We start from the raw sequence: 20049 nt of genomic DNA, 5'->3' as shown, positions 1-20049 counted from the left end.
GAGACCGTATTGTTCATGGCAATGTATTCTCCTCGGCAATAAGGGAAAGGCATCCCAACAATATTTCCTTTACAATTTAAACTTTCGGGTCTCGAGGATAATAACATGGAGAACCTCTACGTACATCATTTCCACTATGATTTTGAGTATTGCATGCACCGGCTGAAATAATTTGAAATGCGTGCACTCCCAAATAAAATGTCCCACTGTCTGATGTACATATGCGGGGACACTGACGACACCCTGTTGGAGTAGTTGCAAGAAATCAACAGTATGTGAATAAGTAGGAGCACAGAAATACACATAGTTCTCCGTTCCTGCTAGTGGTTTGGTTTTTTCACCCTGTGGTCCTTCAAAATTGTGAGTCAAACACAGTGATGAGGCATCAGGTTAATTTACAGTCTGCTGTCTTGATTTACGTGTTATTGATAGAAAACTACACTAATAGGCAAAATGGTCATGCCCTCTTCATTTTGTCCATCAATATTGTCTATTCTTGTCTTGTAGTATGTTTACATATCTATCTATACTGTCTATCTACATTATCTTACACTGTCTATTGATAGTCTATATTCATCCACCGTCTCTGTTGAATCTACACTTTTTATCTACACTATCTATCTATACTGTCAGTCTATCTACAGATGGATTTTTACACACGCAATAAGAGCTTGGCTTTTTGCAAGCAACTTTTATTACAGAAAATGGTAAATTAGAATACATCAGTGTTTAACACATCAGTATTAAAGCCCACAGATAAGCTGAATTCCATAAATACAGTGACTGGATAAAATCCACCATTGTGAGTTTACATATCAGCTCCTCCATAGTCTGATAAACACTGCCTAATTTCTGAGTACTTTAGACCAAAACAGGCAGCACTTTCCAACATAACAAGTCTTTGGTGAAATTCACACTCATCACTGATGTTCTAGTCCAAACCCTTTAAAATCTTCTGATAATTTCTATACCACCCAACTGGCCCCGAAAAACCCAACCCCTTGCTCCAATATATACAACTGCTTACAGCTTGGCATCTGCATTTATAAGCCGAGAAAGAAATTTGAATATGAACATAAACACACCTGGTCTGTCGTCACTACACTGTGAGATGCATTTGGTAGCATCTGAGTCCAAGTACAGGTGCTGCTGTGTGTTCATATGTGAAAACATTATCCAGTTGTGATATATATAGAAGTTTTGATAGTATACTGAATGACACAATGTCTTTTTCTTTCTTTTTCACTGATTATGTTTAACAGACAAAACATTGTAATATTACGTATGATATGCAAAATATTACTGAAAACATCACAAAAACTATTAAATGTCATCTGACTATAATTTCAATGTACTGATTTTTTTTAACGAAAAGCTGAATTTCTATGTTAACAGGAATACAGCTGTAACTTTTGATGTTTTTATCGCTGTGTATTTTTGTTCAAGAAAACTGAGATGTTCTTTTCCGTTTTTTGTCAATAGTATGTTAAAATGGCAGGCATCAGCCTTGCATTGTGAACACTACTTCCCTGTTACTGTCGATAACCAAATTGTAGTATGGACTGACATTTACTTATGGATGATAACACTTGGGTGTTACACTTACAAATACTGGTTTTGTTAACAAGCTGAACATCACGAATTTTAGTGTAATTCATGGAGAGGAACAGGGAACCGTTTTACAAAGAGAACAAAAATACATCAAAATTGATCAAAAGTTACCTCTGATAAACTTTGTATGAGTACAATTAAAATTTCACACCGTATAATTTGCTGAATGTAATGTCATGCGAAAAAGAAGGCAAAATAATCTGTATACCATAGCCATCCAGCTGAAGTGCATATTGAATAGAATGTTACATTGTTAAAATTAAAATTCTGAACTTTGGAATTTTCTTGAATGTCTGCTTGTTGCAGACTGTAAATATACTGGTGGTGTTTTTTAAAAACAGTAACAGCTGTAGGATTTTACAAAGTGTTTTTGTCTTCTCTGCTAATATGCACTGCTCACTGAATACCTATGATATTAGTGTATCCGTAGCAATAATAATGCAAAACTGTCTAGACCAAGATGATACTTTTCAGTATTAAAAATGCACACACACTTTGGCTGTGCACCAACTTGTCCCTAGAGTCAATGGGAATGTTTATAAATTTACACAAATGTTGTAAAGATTTACCATTGGTCTGGAAATATACAGATATGGAGCGATCACAAACCGTCAAAACCTCTGTTGGCCATGGACCAGCCCCTCATTCTCTGCATCACTTGCAAAGTCTGCTCTTGGTAATTGACAGGCACAGGTCGTCTCTCTCAAGAGAATTTTAAACAAACACTGCAAATTCAAACTTTGATTTGCAAGCCTAAACAAATACAATTGACTTTCTAAACAAATGCTGTAAACATCTGAATATACTCACAACATCAGTCTGAGAGAATTATTAACTGCCTGCTACCTGACTACACAGATATAGAACTTTAAAACAAAGAAAAGAAAAGCAACGTGTTATCTTCAATATGGATTCATACTTGTATGAGTGTAATCATGAAACTGAAATGGCAAGAAAAGGGAACAACAATAAAATAGATTGAGAACTTGAAAAAAAAATTGAATGCCACGAGAACTAACAGAACAGATGACGTTAAATGCTGTAATCTGATGGATAAAACTAACATGAAAAGTGAAGACATCAAACACGATATCAGTAGTGTGTTGGCATTCCTAGGGTACAAACAATGGACTCAAAGAAGTCAAAAAATGGCAACAAGCAATGACATTTTCATTGCCATGTATGCTTTGGGGTTCTAAACCTTAATCAGGAGAATTTCACTGAGTGCTTCACCATGGTGTCATTGTTGAATAAGGTGAACAGAAGGAATTTTGCAGAACGATTTCTCTGGGGAGATAAAATTTAAAACACGATTGTACTTTTTGGCCAATATTCTTGATCAAAGATGTTAGGTACTGCATGCATGGTATCATAGACATTCCACACAGTCTGACAAACAACATAAAATACTTGAATGTCAAAGTAAAGTTGTAATGTAACACCCATCACAACTTTTCTGGTTTGAAGAACACTAAAATTTGCAATTCCTTGGTCTACTTTTAAACCAATAACAACATTACAGTTCACTTTCTGACTTTCTGGCAAGACTACAAAATGTTTGGTCCATAGAAAAGGCGATACAATTTAACATGACTTGGGGGGTATGCTCATATATATCTACCATTAAAGGCACCCTAGGTAAGCAGTGAATACTATCACATGTCAGACATAGCCCAATGGGCTCTGGGTATGCTGTTTATCTGTATCTCCTACTGTGTATTGTCTCTTACAGGACACTGTGTGTTTACATCAAGATACCTGTTTCCCATCAGGTTATCCCCCTCTGTATGAGGAGATACAAATGGTATCACCCAGTATTATCACTTGAGGATGGAAGAGTCCATTTCAAACAACAGGGGGTACAAACCTTGCTATGGTTTGACAGAAATTATTGCAAAGCTCAAAGATAAGGTTTCATTTCTGTGTATATACATATATTCTCATTTATAGAAATGCTACATTTTACAAGGTGATAATGCACATCTATGAAAACTCTCGTGTAAATAACCGGAAACAACTGACCAAACCATCTTCAAAATACCATTTGATGTTACACTCTTGTTACTTAGCTATGTGAGACAGACATTAGGATAAACTTGTATTACGGTAGTATGCACCTCGAAAGTTAAAGACTTAAACTTTTGCTCTAGCGTTCCTCAGGGAATCTTTCAATCATTCTCTTTCAAAGTCAAGAATAAAAATAGGGGGTCACCATGCAAATTTTGGTACTAGAGAAACAAATTACCCAAGATTTACTGATATTAGAAATTCAAAATGGCCGCTATCCCTGTGTTAACTCTATGGAGAAAAATAAAAATTTTCGAATTTCGAAAAACTAAGCCGCTGAAAAGTTTTCTTTTCACGAAGAGGTTTAAAATGAACCCCCACATGTGGTACATCAGAAGAGAATTGTCAAAAGTTTGAGAGTCCGAATATCTGTCCCCGAGGTGCGTTCTACCTTAAAAAGACTGAATAAATGCTTGCTATGGCAATGCTTACACATCTGCTACGTCAAGGGAGAAGGCAACATCTTTGTAATAAATTTGAAAGCATTATATTCACCACTTGTAAGAGAGTTTAGAAAACTGAGCAGGGTACAAACAATGTTCATTTGTAGTCTTAGCAAAGCCATGAAGCTGGGGCAAGGAAAGCGCATGCTAGAAATGCAATAAATATGTACAAAAGTGAAGAAATTTAAAAGCTTAATCTGAAGAATGAAAACAGCTTGTACTTTTTGGTCACATTTTAACAGACTTTAGAGTTGTGAAAAAAGATATTTATGCCAATTATCAGCCTCTACGTAGCACCTGAACTGCGTAAATTTCCTTGATTACATTGATTATAGAGAAGAACCAACCATGGTTTTACAGACTATGTTTCTTGGGAAAATCTACATGCGATGACTGCCTTGGGCAGTTGTTAGTTGATGCATCTATCACAACAGACCTCTGTGATGACATAGTGTTTCTGGTTGGTTGCTGAAGAATGGTCGATCATGGTTGCTCTGGGTTGCAGCCATTCGGAAGTCTCCTCTCAAGCAACAACAAGTGGCTCATCATCAGAAAAGCCACGAATCATTGGTGAGTCTTCCTCTTCACCTGTAACAATGTAGCAAAATTGAGTCAAATGTAGCAAGTGCTGACATTGTAGCAATCGTTGGTCAATTGTTGGGTAATATGTAACACATATCATGTCATAATTAGCAATTTTTCTGTCAACTGTTGCAGCTTTGATACACTTTTTGTATAATGTCTGATCAATGCACAACATAATTTCTTATGATCAAAGCAACAGCAGCTGATACTGTTACAGCTGTTGACTCATCTGTAGCAATAAATTGACTCATCCTAAGCAACAGTTGTGTCAGCTGCAGTAAATACATTGATAGTTGCAGCAATATTTGGCTAAATAAAAGTTAAAACAAGAGTAACAACTGCTTTTCATCAAGAGTGATATTGATTGTCAGAGACAAATTTTGCTTTTTAAGCTCTGAGTTTTTATACATTTATGACAACTTTTAAGCAGCCTGAACGGAGGGTACCTAATTAGCATATATTTATGAGGATTACGTTTGAATTCAGACAGCGCCCTCTAGTCGGAGACTGACCGTTAGTAGTTTTTCACGGAGATTTCATCCCTGAATTTTACCATCATCGTTGGTCAATCGCTATCTACTTTGTGGTGATATATACTGTTGGACAGTATTCGCATGTAATTTTGTTACAATTTCTATGCTGTGAAACTGTCATTTTAACGATATGATGGGTTTTTGGGGATCGACTGTAGGCCCAAGTTTAGCGATGCCGCAAATACCAGCAATGATATTTACGCCCAAAAGAAGTCCTGCAATTGATTTTTCGTGATTTTAGAAATATTCGGAGGTAATTTCAGTTTGGCTCAAGGTCTGGATACAAACTTACAGACATTTAAACTTGACCCGTGAATCGACCTTTCAATCATGGTGGCCTTCACTTCAGACGTACTGAGTTACGTGTTGCTTGTGTAGGCGTTCTAAACAAAGTACTTTGGTGTCTTATTTCTGTACACATGATGGGAAACCCGTGAACAACAGCCTAAAACAGCCATTTGTTCCATATTATACTCTTGTCTGATTACCTTACTTAGCAGCGTGGATGCCCATGCCTCAATTCAATACGTACAATAGATGTGGAAACACAGCTATCTGGTTGGGTAGCGTGCGTCGCTATGCGGGTCATTAAAAGGCTAACCTTTTGATGACCTGCATAGCGATGCACTATACCCCGCCAACAGATAGCTCATTTCTGCTGATACCCACACCGGTCTCAACATGGCGTCACTTAATCATGCCGCAAATACATGCAATATATCTTACGCCCTAAAATTTGGACCACTTACTATCGATACTATAAGGAACAATTTCTTAAGTTTCAGTTTGGCTGAAGCTCTATAAGACCCTCTAAATTTAGGTTTTTCAGCAAAAGTTGGATTCCAATACACCATTCGATCGTCCGCCTTGGCACGGAATTGTGCCAGCTTAAAAAAATTTTGCACTCTCTAGTCAAATACTTTGAATAATCTTAATAAATGGTTTATTGTCCATCAAAATCGGTATAGTTAAAAGAAGGATAAGTTTCTGTTTGAGTTCACGGCCTTGTTTTTGAGATTGTACGCAGGTCTCTCTACCACACACACTTCCGCACTCAGCGAGGTAGCGAAAACGAGGCTGTCGAACACGATAAAATATGCAAAGTTGGTACCCTCCGTTCAGGCTGTAAGCATGTGCACACAACTGCACTTTTATATTCAATTAAATAAGGATACTATCAACGCTAACATCTTCACTAGTTGGATCATTTTTTACAAACCTGACATACAGAGTCAATCTAGCAGACATTATTAATTAACCCTTTGCATCCTGACCCCTGGTACCCTATGATGTCATGCCAACATTTATGTCTGAGCTGGGTTGAAAGGGTTAATACTGTAATATAATCAGCAGTACATTAGGGTTTTGCCAAATTTGACACCACTCACCGAGACCATCTCCTTCCACGCTGAAGGTTGTAGTACCAGACCTGCTGTCGTAGTGACTGTTTGCAAACTGTGTGAAACTCCTCTGTAACCTGTGATGCCTGACAATGAAGATTACCAGTGCCACTGCCAACATTGCAACCACTCCAATGATTGGAGCAACGATGGCGGCCATCTTGGAGGATTTCTTATGATGAGCCGTGTGGGGATCACTCCCTAAATAAAAAGAGGAAAATGTGAATGAATTACATAGAATCTCATGTGACTGTCCTAAGGGGCTGTGATTATTAGAACATGCTCACGGTAAACGAAACTAAGTGCGTTTGTCATCAACCTCCCTTCCCCCTCCCCCTAAACTAAAGTTTGGAAGTGCGAAAATCCAACCAAGTCTCATTTTGTATCTGCATCCAACAATTAGTCATTACGTCGCTATGAAATCACGCATTCGCTACCGACCCCCCCCCCAACTTCCCCTCTATAATCAATCTCTGTTAAGTGCCAAACAAACAATCACGCAACCAAAAGAAAGACATGAAACAGTGTATCCAAAATGACTGTTACAATATTTTACTCATGCACTGATTCACATGTATGTCAAAAGAACAGTTTAGCGCTGGTACTGGCCTGGTACACGTGAAACAATGTAGCGATATTTTCAATACAGTAAAATGTGTAGCAAGATATTGTGATACGAAAACTTGTAGTGCTATTTTTGTGCATAATAATTGACATACAGCCAAACCCCCTAAACACAGAAGTTACGTTTACCGTGCGCGTGTTTTAATTATCAACGGCTCCCAAGGTAGAATGCACCCTGGGGACAGATAATCAGGTTTACAAATTTTAACAATTCTATTCTGACATACTACCACTTGTGAGGTATCATTTTAAAACTCTTGTTGTGAGAAAAGTTTTCATTGACTAAGTTTTTTTGAAAATTGAAAAATGTTCTTTTCCTCCATAAAGTTAACACAAGGATGGCGGCCATTTTGAATTTCAAATATTGGGAAATGGAAAGTAATTTGTCTCTCTAGTACCAAATTGGCATGAAGACCCCTGATTGTTATGCTTGATTTGGTTGAAAATGTCACTGAGGAAAGTTTGAGCAAATGTTTAAGTCATCCACTTTCAAGACGCATGCTACCTTGAAGACATCGTACAGCAGTCACCAATACACTGTGAGAAACCTATCATTACAAACAAAGATTTTACAATAAGCTACATCAGTGCAATAAGGTTGTAGTTGGCATTTTTGTTTAAATGACTCTAATATTTTTCTAAATTGTTACGTTGGATAAAACTCAAATAAACAACATTGTTGATGTACATATATTTTGTTGGATACTTGTTTCAACTTTATATCATGACTGTAACTTTTAGAAAGTCTAGATTCTGTAGTACTAATACTCAGACGTTACACTCAACATTGTGGATAAAACTGTTTTCACACTGACGACATTTCAAGCAGAATATGTTGCATGTCATGCCCACATTATATCAACACTGATAACATCTCATCAGGTGATGGTGTTTGGGTTCAGAATACTAGAATTACATTGAGGATATACTATACAATATCACTTCCTATCTTCACTGATCATACCTACTTACCTGCAGTATCTGATAAAGTCACTTGCGCTACGTCAGAGAACTCTCCGTAGTAATTCATGTACTGATCTGTACATACTTTGAAGTTATAGGTCACATTCTTTTCCAAACCAACGATGGCCGTTACGTTGATGTCTGAACTGGTTTGGTGTTTCCAGGACACAGGTTTGTCACCAATTGCCATGAACACAGCATAGCCCTGGACAAAAAAACAAAATGGTAGCAATATTGATTAATATATTCACAAAAATAATTGGTGGAAAACTTTATGTTCTCAGCGAGTTTCAAAATACACCCCTACAAATGGAAGACAAAAGAGTATTGTAAAAGTTTGACAGTCAGAGCAGCAGCTTCAAAAGCTTTCATCATTATGGTAGTATGCACCTCAAAAGTGAAATAGTTAAACTTTTGCTCAAACTTTCCTCAAGGAATCTTTCAACAATTCCATCCCTGTGTGTTAACTCCATAGAGAAGAATGAAATTTTGGATTTTGGATAACACTAAAGTGGTGAAAATTTTTCTTACAGCAACAGCTTTAAAATGAACCCCCACATGTGGTAGATCAGAAAAGAATTGTAAAAGTTTGAGAGTGAATATCTGTCCTTGAGGCACACACTACCTTATCAAACATATGGTACAGGTTGTACTCACAAGAGACTTGTTTAATATTCGATCAGGTGCAGTCCATTCTAATGTCACTCCAACAATGTCATTGTCTGCTCTGGGAAGTTCAAACACTTTGAGAGATGTTGGTGCTGAACTGCTCACTGCAAATACAATCATGTGAAAAAGTTGTGAATTGAAATTAAAAGAAGCACCGCATGACAATACAGTTGCAAAGATCAACATCTTATTCTTGGTACCTTAACCCTTTGACCGACAAAGTCAATTTTTGTCACCCTTAAAAATTATACCTCAGTCAATTTTTGTCAGATTTTTACCAAAATTTTGATAAAAAACTGAGGCCAATGAAATGTTGTGTGCTTTTGGTCCAAAATTATCAGAAAAATTACAGAAAAGTTCATAAAAATTGGTGAAATGTTGGACTGAAATTTTGGTGGGAAAAAATACAGCAATGAAAGGGTTAATATGATTTTGCCCCCTCAGTGAGTCTGAAGTCCAAGGCAGAGGACTGTATTTTCAAATATGGCTGATTTCCACTGGTTGAATACGTAAGATTACTGAAAGTACAGTAAAATTTTAACTTATCCAGGAATTTCATACAAAAGTATGACAATTCCAAAACACATATGATGTTAGTTCCTTTCACAAACGAACAAGAACTTTCTTGCCATGAAATGTTTCAAGTTTGTTTTGAATATATTTATTTTGACAATTATCTCAATTCTTGCTTTGGAGAGAAGTCAACTTTTTACCCAAAATGCACAGCAATATCCTGTAGTTTGAACCCCTAGCTTCTCTGAAATTGTTAACATTTCTCCAGATGATAGAATCCATGGCAGTGGTTCCTAAGTGCATTTATTACATGCCTCGATGTGAGTGCAAATCTGTGCATTGATTTGAATAGGAACATCTGGGGAGTTAGCGGTCCGTGTGAATGATGTATGGACTGGTTTCCATGGTTACCTGGTCCAGTAAGGCCCTTCAATGTTTTCAATGACAAAGTAGATGCTTAACGCTAGATATAAAATATCCATGGGCGCACTGCTATTTTGACTTTCGTTAAAGTCTGTTTGATGTTGTTTGAAAATGCCCTGCATGTAACTAGGTGTCATATTGCATTAATTATGTGCCCTCACAGTAGGAGAGACAATTTGCCCTCCTGGTGTCGGGTAAATTACCACCTGCTCTCGGGCACATAAACCCATGTATTCAGGCAATAATATATAATCCTGGTTTCATCTACAACACATCTTCGTAGCCTTCTGTTTTACATGTTACGTCATTTACTTTTTGTGCCGCACACACAAGTTGTGCAAATAACATACATTAGATAAAAAAGAATCGAGTCTTTTGACAAAACTATGGGTAGACAAAAATTAAATACAATGTATGCAGACAGGCGCAAATCAGTTTTTTATAAGACGTACAGATAAACTGTGAGTGGAATTAATGAATGCAGTCACTCAGACATTTGTGATAGACAGAACTGTAACTTTTAATCCACAATTTCACCACCATGGTTTGTCCCAAATCCATTGTTTTCTATGGTAAAGTTGGACCTGTATACTGGGAACTGGGGGTGAAAGGGTAATCTACAATGTTATCTGCATAGCTGGTGTGTGCTGCACAAAAAAGTACAAGCAACATAGAGGCAACAGTTCCTGTATCATGTGTAATTTTGACTTACATGTTGTAACGTTGACTTCTTTTGCAATCATAGCGGCAGTCATTTCTCCATTACTTAGTTTGATGGTGTAAGGTGCCCCTGGGATCAAGCCTGTGATGTTGTAAGCCAGGCTGGTGTCTTTGGTGTCCGGAACGTTGACAGCCTGGAACTCTATTTGCCCAGCTTTGGGAATGCCATAGTAAATCTTGTATTTCTGCAATGACAACATGCTAAAGGTCATATAGAGTAAATGCCATCTGTTTTCTCCTATAGTAGACTTCGAGGATTGACAATGGTAGTCATTTAGCCCTTTGAGAACTGTAATTTTTCCCTACCAAAATTGAAGCACAATGTTTTACTAATTTTTCCATTAATTTTTGATAATTTTGGACCAAACAGACATAAATTTTCATTGGTTACATCTGTAAGTTAGAATTTTGGGTAAAATCTGAAAAAAGTCTAAACCTTAAAGAAAATTGTCTGCCTCATTCTTATATAGGCAACAAACTTAACCTTGGCACTGTAATTTTTCCCTACCAAAATTTAAGCACAATGTTTTACTAATTTTTCCATTAATTTTGATAATTTTGGACCAAACAGACATAAATTTTCATTGGTTACATCTGTAAGTTAGAATTTTGGGTAAAATCTGAAAAAAAAGTCTAAACCTTAAAGAAAATTGTCTGCCTCATTCTTATATAGGCAACAAACTTAACCCTTTGAGCGCAAAAGTCAATTTTTGTCAATTTTTGTTACCCTAATAAATATACCTCTGTCAATTTTTGTCAGATTTTTGTAAAATTTTGATGAACAACTGTGGCCATGAAATGTCATGCTCATGTGGTCCCTAATTATCAAACATAGGGCCAAAGTCCCTGAAGCTACTATAGACATGGATACAAAATTAAGTATTTCCTGACTGTATGAAATTATCTCACTAAGGTCATCCTAGGGACTTGTAAACCAAATATTAAAGCTGTCTGACCAGCGGTTTTGAAAAAAACAAGCAACTCAACAGTTGACAGAGCTCTGCTGTGTTATGTAGAGAATAACTTTTTGGACACATGTACTGTATGATGAAGAAGGTGGATATCTTTGATAGCTCATTTCAGGATGGCCTGACCAAAAATGGAAAAAAAAATCCGTAAAAATTCAGATTTGCATATTTCAACAAATCTAAGTTGGGTTATCCCTAGGGACCTGTATACCAAATAACAAAGCTGTCTGACCAGTGGTTATGAAGAAGATTTTTTACTACAAACGCCTTTTTTGGCGCTAATTTGCATACACACATACATACATACATACATACATACAGACTGACGGTGCACGCCGGATGGATACCCATCCCAATAGCTTCTATAGACTATATTAGTCTATAATCTATAGTAGCTAGTAAACGAGAGTTAATAACATTCTAATGAAAGTAAACAAGACTTGCTTAAATAAGATTTACGTCATAAAAAAATAAAAAAACAGCATAACAATCTTAAGCTGGTTACCTTTATCAGTATTTTCATCCTATTAACCAAGCACATTTTAACTTTCAAATTAACATTGCAGGTAAGTTCTGTTGAATAAGTTGAGACTTTACATACTCAGAGAAGCACACTGAAGAGATAAATGTTTGAAACTTAAGAAGTTCAAGGTCATCAAAAGCATTATAAGGAATCATGTAACTTTCATTGCACTGTTTACACAGATTGCATAATTGCTATAAATAGCACATGAGGAATCTTACAGCCCAGCTTTACCATAAAAACCCTATCACTTTGACCACTCTTTTAATTGACCACTCTATTTTTTTCCTAAAAAAGTAATTTTATTTTATCCTTACCAAGTCAACCATAAATGGAAATTAGAACTTTCTCTATCTCTATGACTATTTTGAGCAATTTCTTTTAGATAACATACAGGCACAATAAATGGCGGTTCAGAATATGTCAAAGTTGGGATTCAGGAAAGTTGCCTTTACATGTTTAATCCTCCAAGATGGTAAGCATTTCACTATGAACTGTCAAAAAAAGTTGAACTTTCTGATAATTCTACACTAAAATTATTTTGGCTTTGATGATTTCCTAATTAATTCAATTATTTAAAATCATATCGATTATTTTTTTCTGGGTGAATTGATAGGGTTTATACAGTACAAGAATTACATACAATGTAAGTCAAATTTTGACCAAAAATGACAAAAAATTCCTTAAAAATACACATTTGCATATGTCATCACAATTTGAACAAATCTAAGTTGGGTTATCCCTAGGGACCTGTATACCAAATAACAAAGCTGTCTGACCAGCGGTTATGAAGAAGAAGATTTTTTACCAAAAACGCCTTTTTTGGCATTAATTTGCCTATTTTCAACAATATCAAAAATAAAAAACATAGGGCCAAAGTCCCTGAAGCTACTATAGACATGGATACAAAATTAAGTATTTCCTGACTGTATGAAATTATCTCACTAAGGTCATCCTACGGACAAGTAAACTAAATATTAAAGCTGTCTGACCAGCGGTTTTGAAAGAACAAGCAACTCAACAGTTGACAGAGCTCTGTTGAGTTATGTAGAGAATAACCTTTTGTGACACATGTATTGATGAAGAAGGTGGATATCTTTGATTAACATTGTGAGTTCTGTTTAATAAGTTGAGACTGTACATACTCAGAGAAAGCACACTGAAGAGACAAAGGTTTGAAACTTAAGAAGTTCAAGGTCATCAAAAGCATTATAAGGAATCATGTTACACTTTCATTGCACTGTTTACACAGATTGCATAATTGCTATAAATAGCACATGAGGAATCTTTATACAGCCCAGCTTTACCATAAAAACCCTATCACTTTGACCACTCTTTTAATTGACCACTCTATTTTTTCCTCAAAAGTAATTTTATTTTATCCTTACCAAGTCAACCATAAATGGAAATTAGAACTTTCTCTATCTCTATCTCTATCTCATCTCTATTGACTATTTTGAGCAATTTCTTTAGATAACATACAGGGCACAATAAATGACGGTTCAGAATATGTCAAAGTTGGGATTCAGGAAAGTTGCCTTTACATGTTTTAATCCTCCAAGATGGTAAGCATTTCACTATGAACTGTCAAAAAAAGTTGAACTTTCTGATAATTCTACACTAAAATTATTTTGGCTTTGATGATTTCCTAATTAATTCAATTATTTAAAATCATATTAATTATTTTTTTCTGGGTGAATTGATAGGGTTTATACAGTACAAGAATTACATACAATGTAAGTCAAATTTTGACCAAAAATGACAAAAAAAATTCCTTAAAAAATACAGATTTGCATATTTCATCACAATTTGAACAAGTCTAAGTTGGGTTACCCCTTGGGACCTGTATACCAAATAACAAAGCTGTCTGACCAGCGGTTATGAAGAAGAAGATTTTTTACCAAAAACACCTTTTTTGGCATTAATTTGCCTATTTTCAACAATATCAAAAAATTAAAAAAAATAGTTTCTCAAAATCGTATTTTTCATCTACACAACAAATATCAAATCAGTAAGTACTGCGGTTCTCAAGATATTTGAGTGGACGGACGCCTCACAAACGGACATACATACATACATACATACATACATACATACATACATACAGACTGACGACGGACGCCGGACGGATACCCATCCCAATAGCTTCTATAGACTATAGTCTATAGTAGCTAAAACTAGTTTCTCAAAATCATATTTTTCATCTACACAACAAATATCATATCAGTAAGTACTGCGGTTCTCAAGATATTTGAGTGGACGGACGCCTCACAAACGGACATACATACATACATACATACATACATACATACATACAGACTGACGACGGACGCCGGACGGATACCCATCCCAATAGCTTCTATAGACTATAGTCTATAGTAGCTAAAAAAGTACAGAAAAGATTTAATAAAACATCTCACTCGCGTGCGTAAGGTGAAAGTGCTGTCACTCCGCGGTCAAGAATACCGGTACATCATTACATTGGCTGTATTGGCCAGCAATGTGCTGTTGTAGCAATAGAAACAACAGCAATTTTCATGCAATCAAAGTCTTTGTATACAAATCTGCGTTATTTGTCAAAAAGCTAAACCTTAACTATTTCAGGTCAGCATAGTGTGCATGACATATGCTGGGAAATTAAGCAAGTGAAGCAATTGATGTGTATGTGTATGTCAACGTAAACTCTCCTTGTGCCAGATGTATATGCATTGTCTGGCTATGGAATCCATCGAGAGAGACTGACAGACAGGCAGACAGCCAGTCCAAAAGTTCTCCAGACAATGAGGCAAGGAAGAAGTATTTTCAGACTATAATCAGCACACTTCTCACCAGTTTTGTTGGCAGGTCTCTAGGTGATCTCCATGTGACCTCAATGGTGGTGAAATCTACAGCTCTGGCACGAATATCACGCGGCTGAAGGGAAGGATCTGCAAGATATAATCATTACATATCATTCGGTTTTGGGATCTGTGATCTGGGAAAGGGATCTGTGGTCACACAAGTAGGACAAGAATGGAATGAAAAAGGACTGTGATAAATTTCATGCAAGCTCAGTTTAGAACAGCTTAAGGTAAAATGCGCCTCGGGGGACAGATATTTGGACTCTAAAACTTGTACAATTCTTTTCTGATGGGGGCTCATTTTAAAGCTCTTGGTGTATGAAAGATTTTCCCAGTCGTAGATTTCTGAGTATCACAAATTTATTTTTCCCCATAGTTAAGTACTAGAATGGCAGAAATTTTGAATTTCAAAAACTGGTAAATGCTAGGTACAATTTGTTTCTCTACATCTTTTTTTTGACCCTACGTTTTTGGTGAGAGAAAAGTTGAAAATTTCAATGTGGAAAGTTTGAGCAAAAGTCTGTCTTTCACTTTAGAGGCACATACCACTAATAAGAGGTGTATTTCTTACTATGGTGTTACATTTATTACTCTCAATGTGTACTTATCTATTGAACACTTTGCAAACATTTGTTTCCCATTGAATTCTAAATCAGTTGAAACAATTTGCTTTCTGTTTTATGTCATCAGGAATACACCATTTGAAATCAAATGAACTATGTAGAACTTGACAAAATCATTGACTATCAAGTGTGCTTTGACACTCTTTACTTTGGTACAGCCGACTGCTTTCAATCTCTTGGAGAATTCAAGATGGAGTATGACAAGAGCTAGTTACGTACCAAATTGGGTCGCCCCTACACAGGGAATACTTTGTGGTCCTTTACCGACAGGTCCAACAACACCAACTTGGAATATATACAATACATCAGACTCCAAACCAGGCACTGTAGCCTTGGTATCATTCACAATCTCCTTAGGTTCTGTCAAGTAATGGCCACTCTTGCTGTAGTAGATTCCATACATCTGCACACGCAAGAAAACAAACCAATCAAAAATCATTCTGAAAAAACACAACTTTTAAACTTAACTTGCAATTAGAACAATACATTCTCTTTAGCAGACAGAACAAGACCCTATTCAGCCTATGTGTGGTGTAATTTTTCCCTCAAAAATCATGGTGCAACATTATATCAATTTTTATGAATCTTTCTGTAACTTTTTTGATAATTTGGGACCACAAGTGGACACAAGTGTTAATTGCCGACAGTATTTGATCAAAATTTTGGGAAAAGTCTGAAAACTCTTGTCTTGATCTGAAAAAAAAAAATGGTGTTATATTTTATAAAGGTGATTACCATCAAGGAATGTTAGCACTCAATGGGTTTAACCCTTTGAGTGCCAAAGTCGATATTTGTTGCCTTTATACAATAAAATAGCAACAATTTCTTTCAGATCTAGACAATATTTTTTTCTGATTTTTACCAAAATTTTGGTCAAAAAGTGTAGCCCATAAAAATTTATGTCTATTTGCTGCAAAATCTTGGTAAAAATTACAGAAAAATTCATAAAAATTGGTAAAATGTTGCCCTGACATTTTTGGAGAAAAAATAAAGTGCTCAAAGGGTTACAGCCACAAAAACTGTGAATGTATAAACTGTATCAAAAATCCTAAGTTTTCCAAGTTTTCTTTGAATAAGACCCCATTAAACACCGAAAAAGTGTACAACACTGTCATAAGTGTCGAAAGTGGCATGTAAATTAAAAGGTTTTAACATCATTTTAGATTTCAAGCCATTTTCAACAAGTCATTGACAATGACATAGTCCCCACTTGTAATAGGAGTATTAGTCTTGAGGGGGCAGGGAAATGAGGTCATAAGAAGTATCACTAAAGTGTATATGTTCAGATCTATGGACACATAGGTCTATGTCATTGTTCCCAATTTGAAACAAGAGGCATGTCTAAGTTATGGTTCTAAATTGGGAAAAAAGATCAAACCTCTAGCTGTATTGGCCAGCCAAGAAATACATATGTGCATAATAAATGAGGTACAAGATGTGACATCTTAAGGTCTATTATCCTATCAAAATTGAAGCGTAAAGAACTTGTGATACTGAGTTATGCATATATATGCATATTCAAGGTCAAAGGTCATCAAGGTCACGTGATATTTTGAAAAAAAAAACATTGTATTGCTAATTAATCCATATATGCCAAAATTCAGACCTCTAGCTCTATTGGCTTGCCCACAATTATATATGGGCATAATTAACGAGGTAAAGCATGTGTTGTCATAAGGTCTCCCATCCTACTAAATATAAAGGACATAGCACTTGTGGTTACTTATTTATTGACATAATCGTGTATTTTAGGTAAAAGGTTATCGAGGTCACATGACATTTTGTCAAAAAATGTCTATCCTATAGTCTATCCCTATATACTAAAAATCATACATTTACCTCTATTGGCTTGTTCAAAATTAGATATGCACATAATGAATGAGGTACAATATGTGGCGTCATAAGGTGTCCCATCATACCAAATATGAAGGGTGTAGCACTTGTGGTTCCTGAGTTATGGACAAATATGTATATTTGGGGTCAAAGGTCACGTGACATTTTGTCAACAAAATTATATTGCTAAGTCATCCCTACATACCAAAATCAGACCTCTAGCTCTATTGGCTCGCTCAAAATTAGATATGCACATAATTAATGAGGAACAATATGTGGCGTCATAAGGTGTCCCATCATACCATATATGAAGGGTGTAGCACTTGTGGTTACTGAGTTATGGACAAATATGTATATTTGAGGTCAAAGGTCACCAGGTCACGTGACATTTTGTCAAAAAAATTGTATTGCTAAGTTATCCCTATATACCAAAAATCAGACCTCTAGCTCTATTCGCTCGCTCAAAATTAGATATGTGCATAATTAATGAGGTACAATATGTGGCGTCATAAGGTGTCCCCTCATACCAAATATGAAGGGTGTAGCACTTGTGGTTACTGAGTTTTGGACAAATATGTATATTTGAGGTCAAAGGTCATTGAGGTCACATGACATTTTTTCAAAATAATTGTATTGCTAAGTTATCCCTATATACCAAAAATCAGACCTCTAGCTCTTTTGGCTCGCTCAAAATTACATATGCACATAATTAATGAGGTACAATATGTGGCGTCATAAGGTGTCCCATCATACCATATATGAAGAGTGTAATATAATAATAATAATTTATTCATTTATAAAGCGACTAAATCCACACAAATAGTGTGATCAGAGACGCTAGGTAAAATACAATCAATTTAAAAAGGTTACAAGAATTAAAAACAAACAAAAACAAAAAAATACAATGAATGAGTTCAGTTAAAAGCAGAATTAAAAAGAAATGTTTTAAGACTTGATTTAAACTTGTCAGGCTTGGGGAGCGACGAACCTCAATTGGAAGATTGTTCCATAAAAAGGGGGCGGCAATACTGAACGCACGATCCCCATATTTCTTTGTGCGCGACCTGCTTTGACACAGTTTAAATTGGTCAGCGGACCTTAGATTACGGGTTGGGACGTACAAATTAACCATGCTAGAAAGATAAGTTGGACCGAGTGAATGGATACATTTAAAGGTGAATATAAGAATCTTAAAAACAATACGTTGAGACACAGGCAGCCAATGCAACTGAAACAAAATCGGGGTGATATGCTCAGTGACTCTTGAGCGAGTTACAATTCTGGCAGCTACATTCTGGATACGTTGAAGGCGATCAATTGAATATTTCGGAAGACCATAAAGAAGCGAATTACATGAATCAATGCGTGATGTCACAAAAGCATGAATCAACTGTTCCGTGTCTGATCTAGAAAGATATTTGCGAATATTTGCAATGCGTCGTAAGTGAAAAATAGCTGAGCGGCAGATATTGTTGACATGAGGGTACATTGTAAGACCAGAATCCAGGATAACTCCAAGACTTTTTGCCTGACTTTGAGCAGGAATCAGGGTGTCACCGACCCGTATCCCCTGTATTCTATCATCCGAAGCATTACTGGAAGATGCAGAGAAAGTTACAAATTCAGTTTTATCATCATTCAAACAAAGGAAATTAGCAGACATCCAGGACCTAACTTGTGAAATACAAAGTTCAAGATTGCTGGCTGTCGCAGAAGCTTCATTGATCTTAAAAGACATATATAATGATGAATCATCTGCATAAAAACTATACAGGCAACCATGACTTGCAACTAATTTCCCCAAAGGAGATGTATATACATTAAATAGTATAGGGCCAAGAACGGACCCTTGTGGAACCCCGGTATCAATTTGACGGAAACATGATTTTGTGGAATCGATAATAACACACTGGCTACGATTAGAAAGATATGAGCGGAACCAATTAAGCGCATTCCTGAAACACCAAGAAGGTCTGACAGCCGACTTAATAAAATATTATGATTAACGGTATCGAACGCTGCAGAAAGATCAAGTAAAACCAAAAATACATCACGTTTTGCATCAAGTGCTAACAATATGTCATTAGTAACCTTTAAGAGAGCAGTCTCTGTGCTGTGACCAGCTTTGTACGCAGATTGTAACGGATCACTCAGGCAATGACTAGCAATATGTGTAGCACTTGTGGTTACTGAGTTATGCACAAATATGTATATTTGAGGTCAAAGGTCATTGAGATCACTTGACATTTTGTCAAAAAAATTGTATTGCTAAGTTATCCCTACATACCAAAAATCAGACCTCTAGCTCTATTGGCTCGCTCAAAATTAGATATGCACATAATTAATGAGGTACAATATGTGGCGTCATAGGGTGTCCCATCATACCATATATGAAAGGTTTACCACTTGTGGTTACTGAGTTATGGACAAATATGTATATTCGAGGTCAAAGGTCACCAAGGTCACATGACATTTTGTCAAAGTGTCTGAGATATCTGCGTGAACGGATGGACTCACGGACTGACATGACCCAATCTATGAGCCCCCTGGACTTTATCTGTGGGAATAAAAACTGTGTCACTGCATCCTTTTTGCAATATGAATACGATGAGAAACTAAATTTTTATTTTTCTTGGCCTTATACATGGGAGTCTATGGACTGCCTTATACGTGGGAGTCTATGGACTGCCTTATACATGGGAGTCTATGGA

At 36.2% G+C, this 20049-nt stretch overlaps 1 protein-coding gene across 1 annotated transcript in view; it reads right to left on the bottom strand.

Moving 5' to 3' along the window:
• Window positions 1-671: 671 nt before the first annotated feature.
• Window positions 672-20049, bottom strand: part of LOC139125267 (sortilin-related receptor-like) — a 28783-nt gene continuing 9405 nt past the window's right edge. Inside the window, exons 8-14 of the mRNA XM_070691357.1 lie at window positions 15725-15908; window positions 14872-14969; window positions 10544-10736; window positions 8884-8999; window positions 8236-8431; window positions 6628-6840; window positions 672-4709 (exon numbers count right to left, since the gene is read on the bottom strand). Coding sequence (XP_070547458.1) covers window positions 4645-4709; window positions 6628-6840; window positions 8236-8431; window positions 8884-8999; window positions 10544-10736; window positions 14872-14969; window positions 15725-15908 — 1065 coding nt within the window. The 3' untranslated portion in view covers window positions 672-4644. The remainder of the gene's footprint in view (window positions 4710-6627; window positions 6841-8235; window positions 8432-8883; window positions 9000-10543; window positions 10737-14871; window positions 14970-15724; window positions 15909-20049) is intronic.

This window comes from Ptychodera flava, assembly GCF_041260155.1.
Source record: "Ptychodera flava strain L36383 chromosome 3 unlocalized genomic scaffold, AS_Pfla_20210202 Scaffold_25__1_contigs__length_14229661_pilon, whole genome shotgun sequence".
Lineage (NCBI taxonomy): Eukaryota > Metazoa > Hemichordata > Enteropneusta > Ptychoderidae > Ptychodera > Ptychodera flava.
Note: the sequence above shows the minus strand (reverse complement) of the source record. Positions and strands in the feature narration are given on the sequence as shown.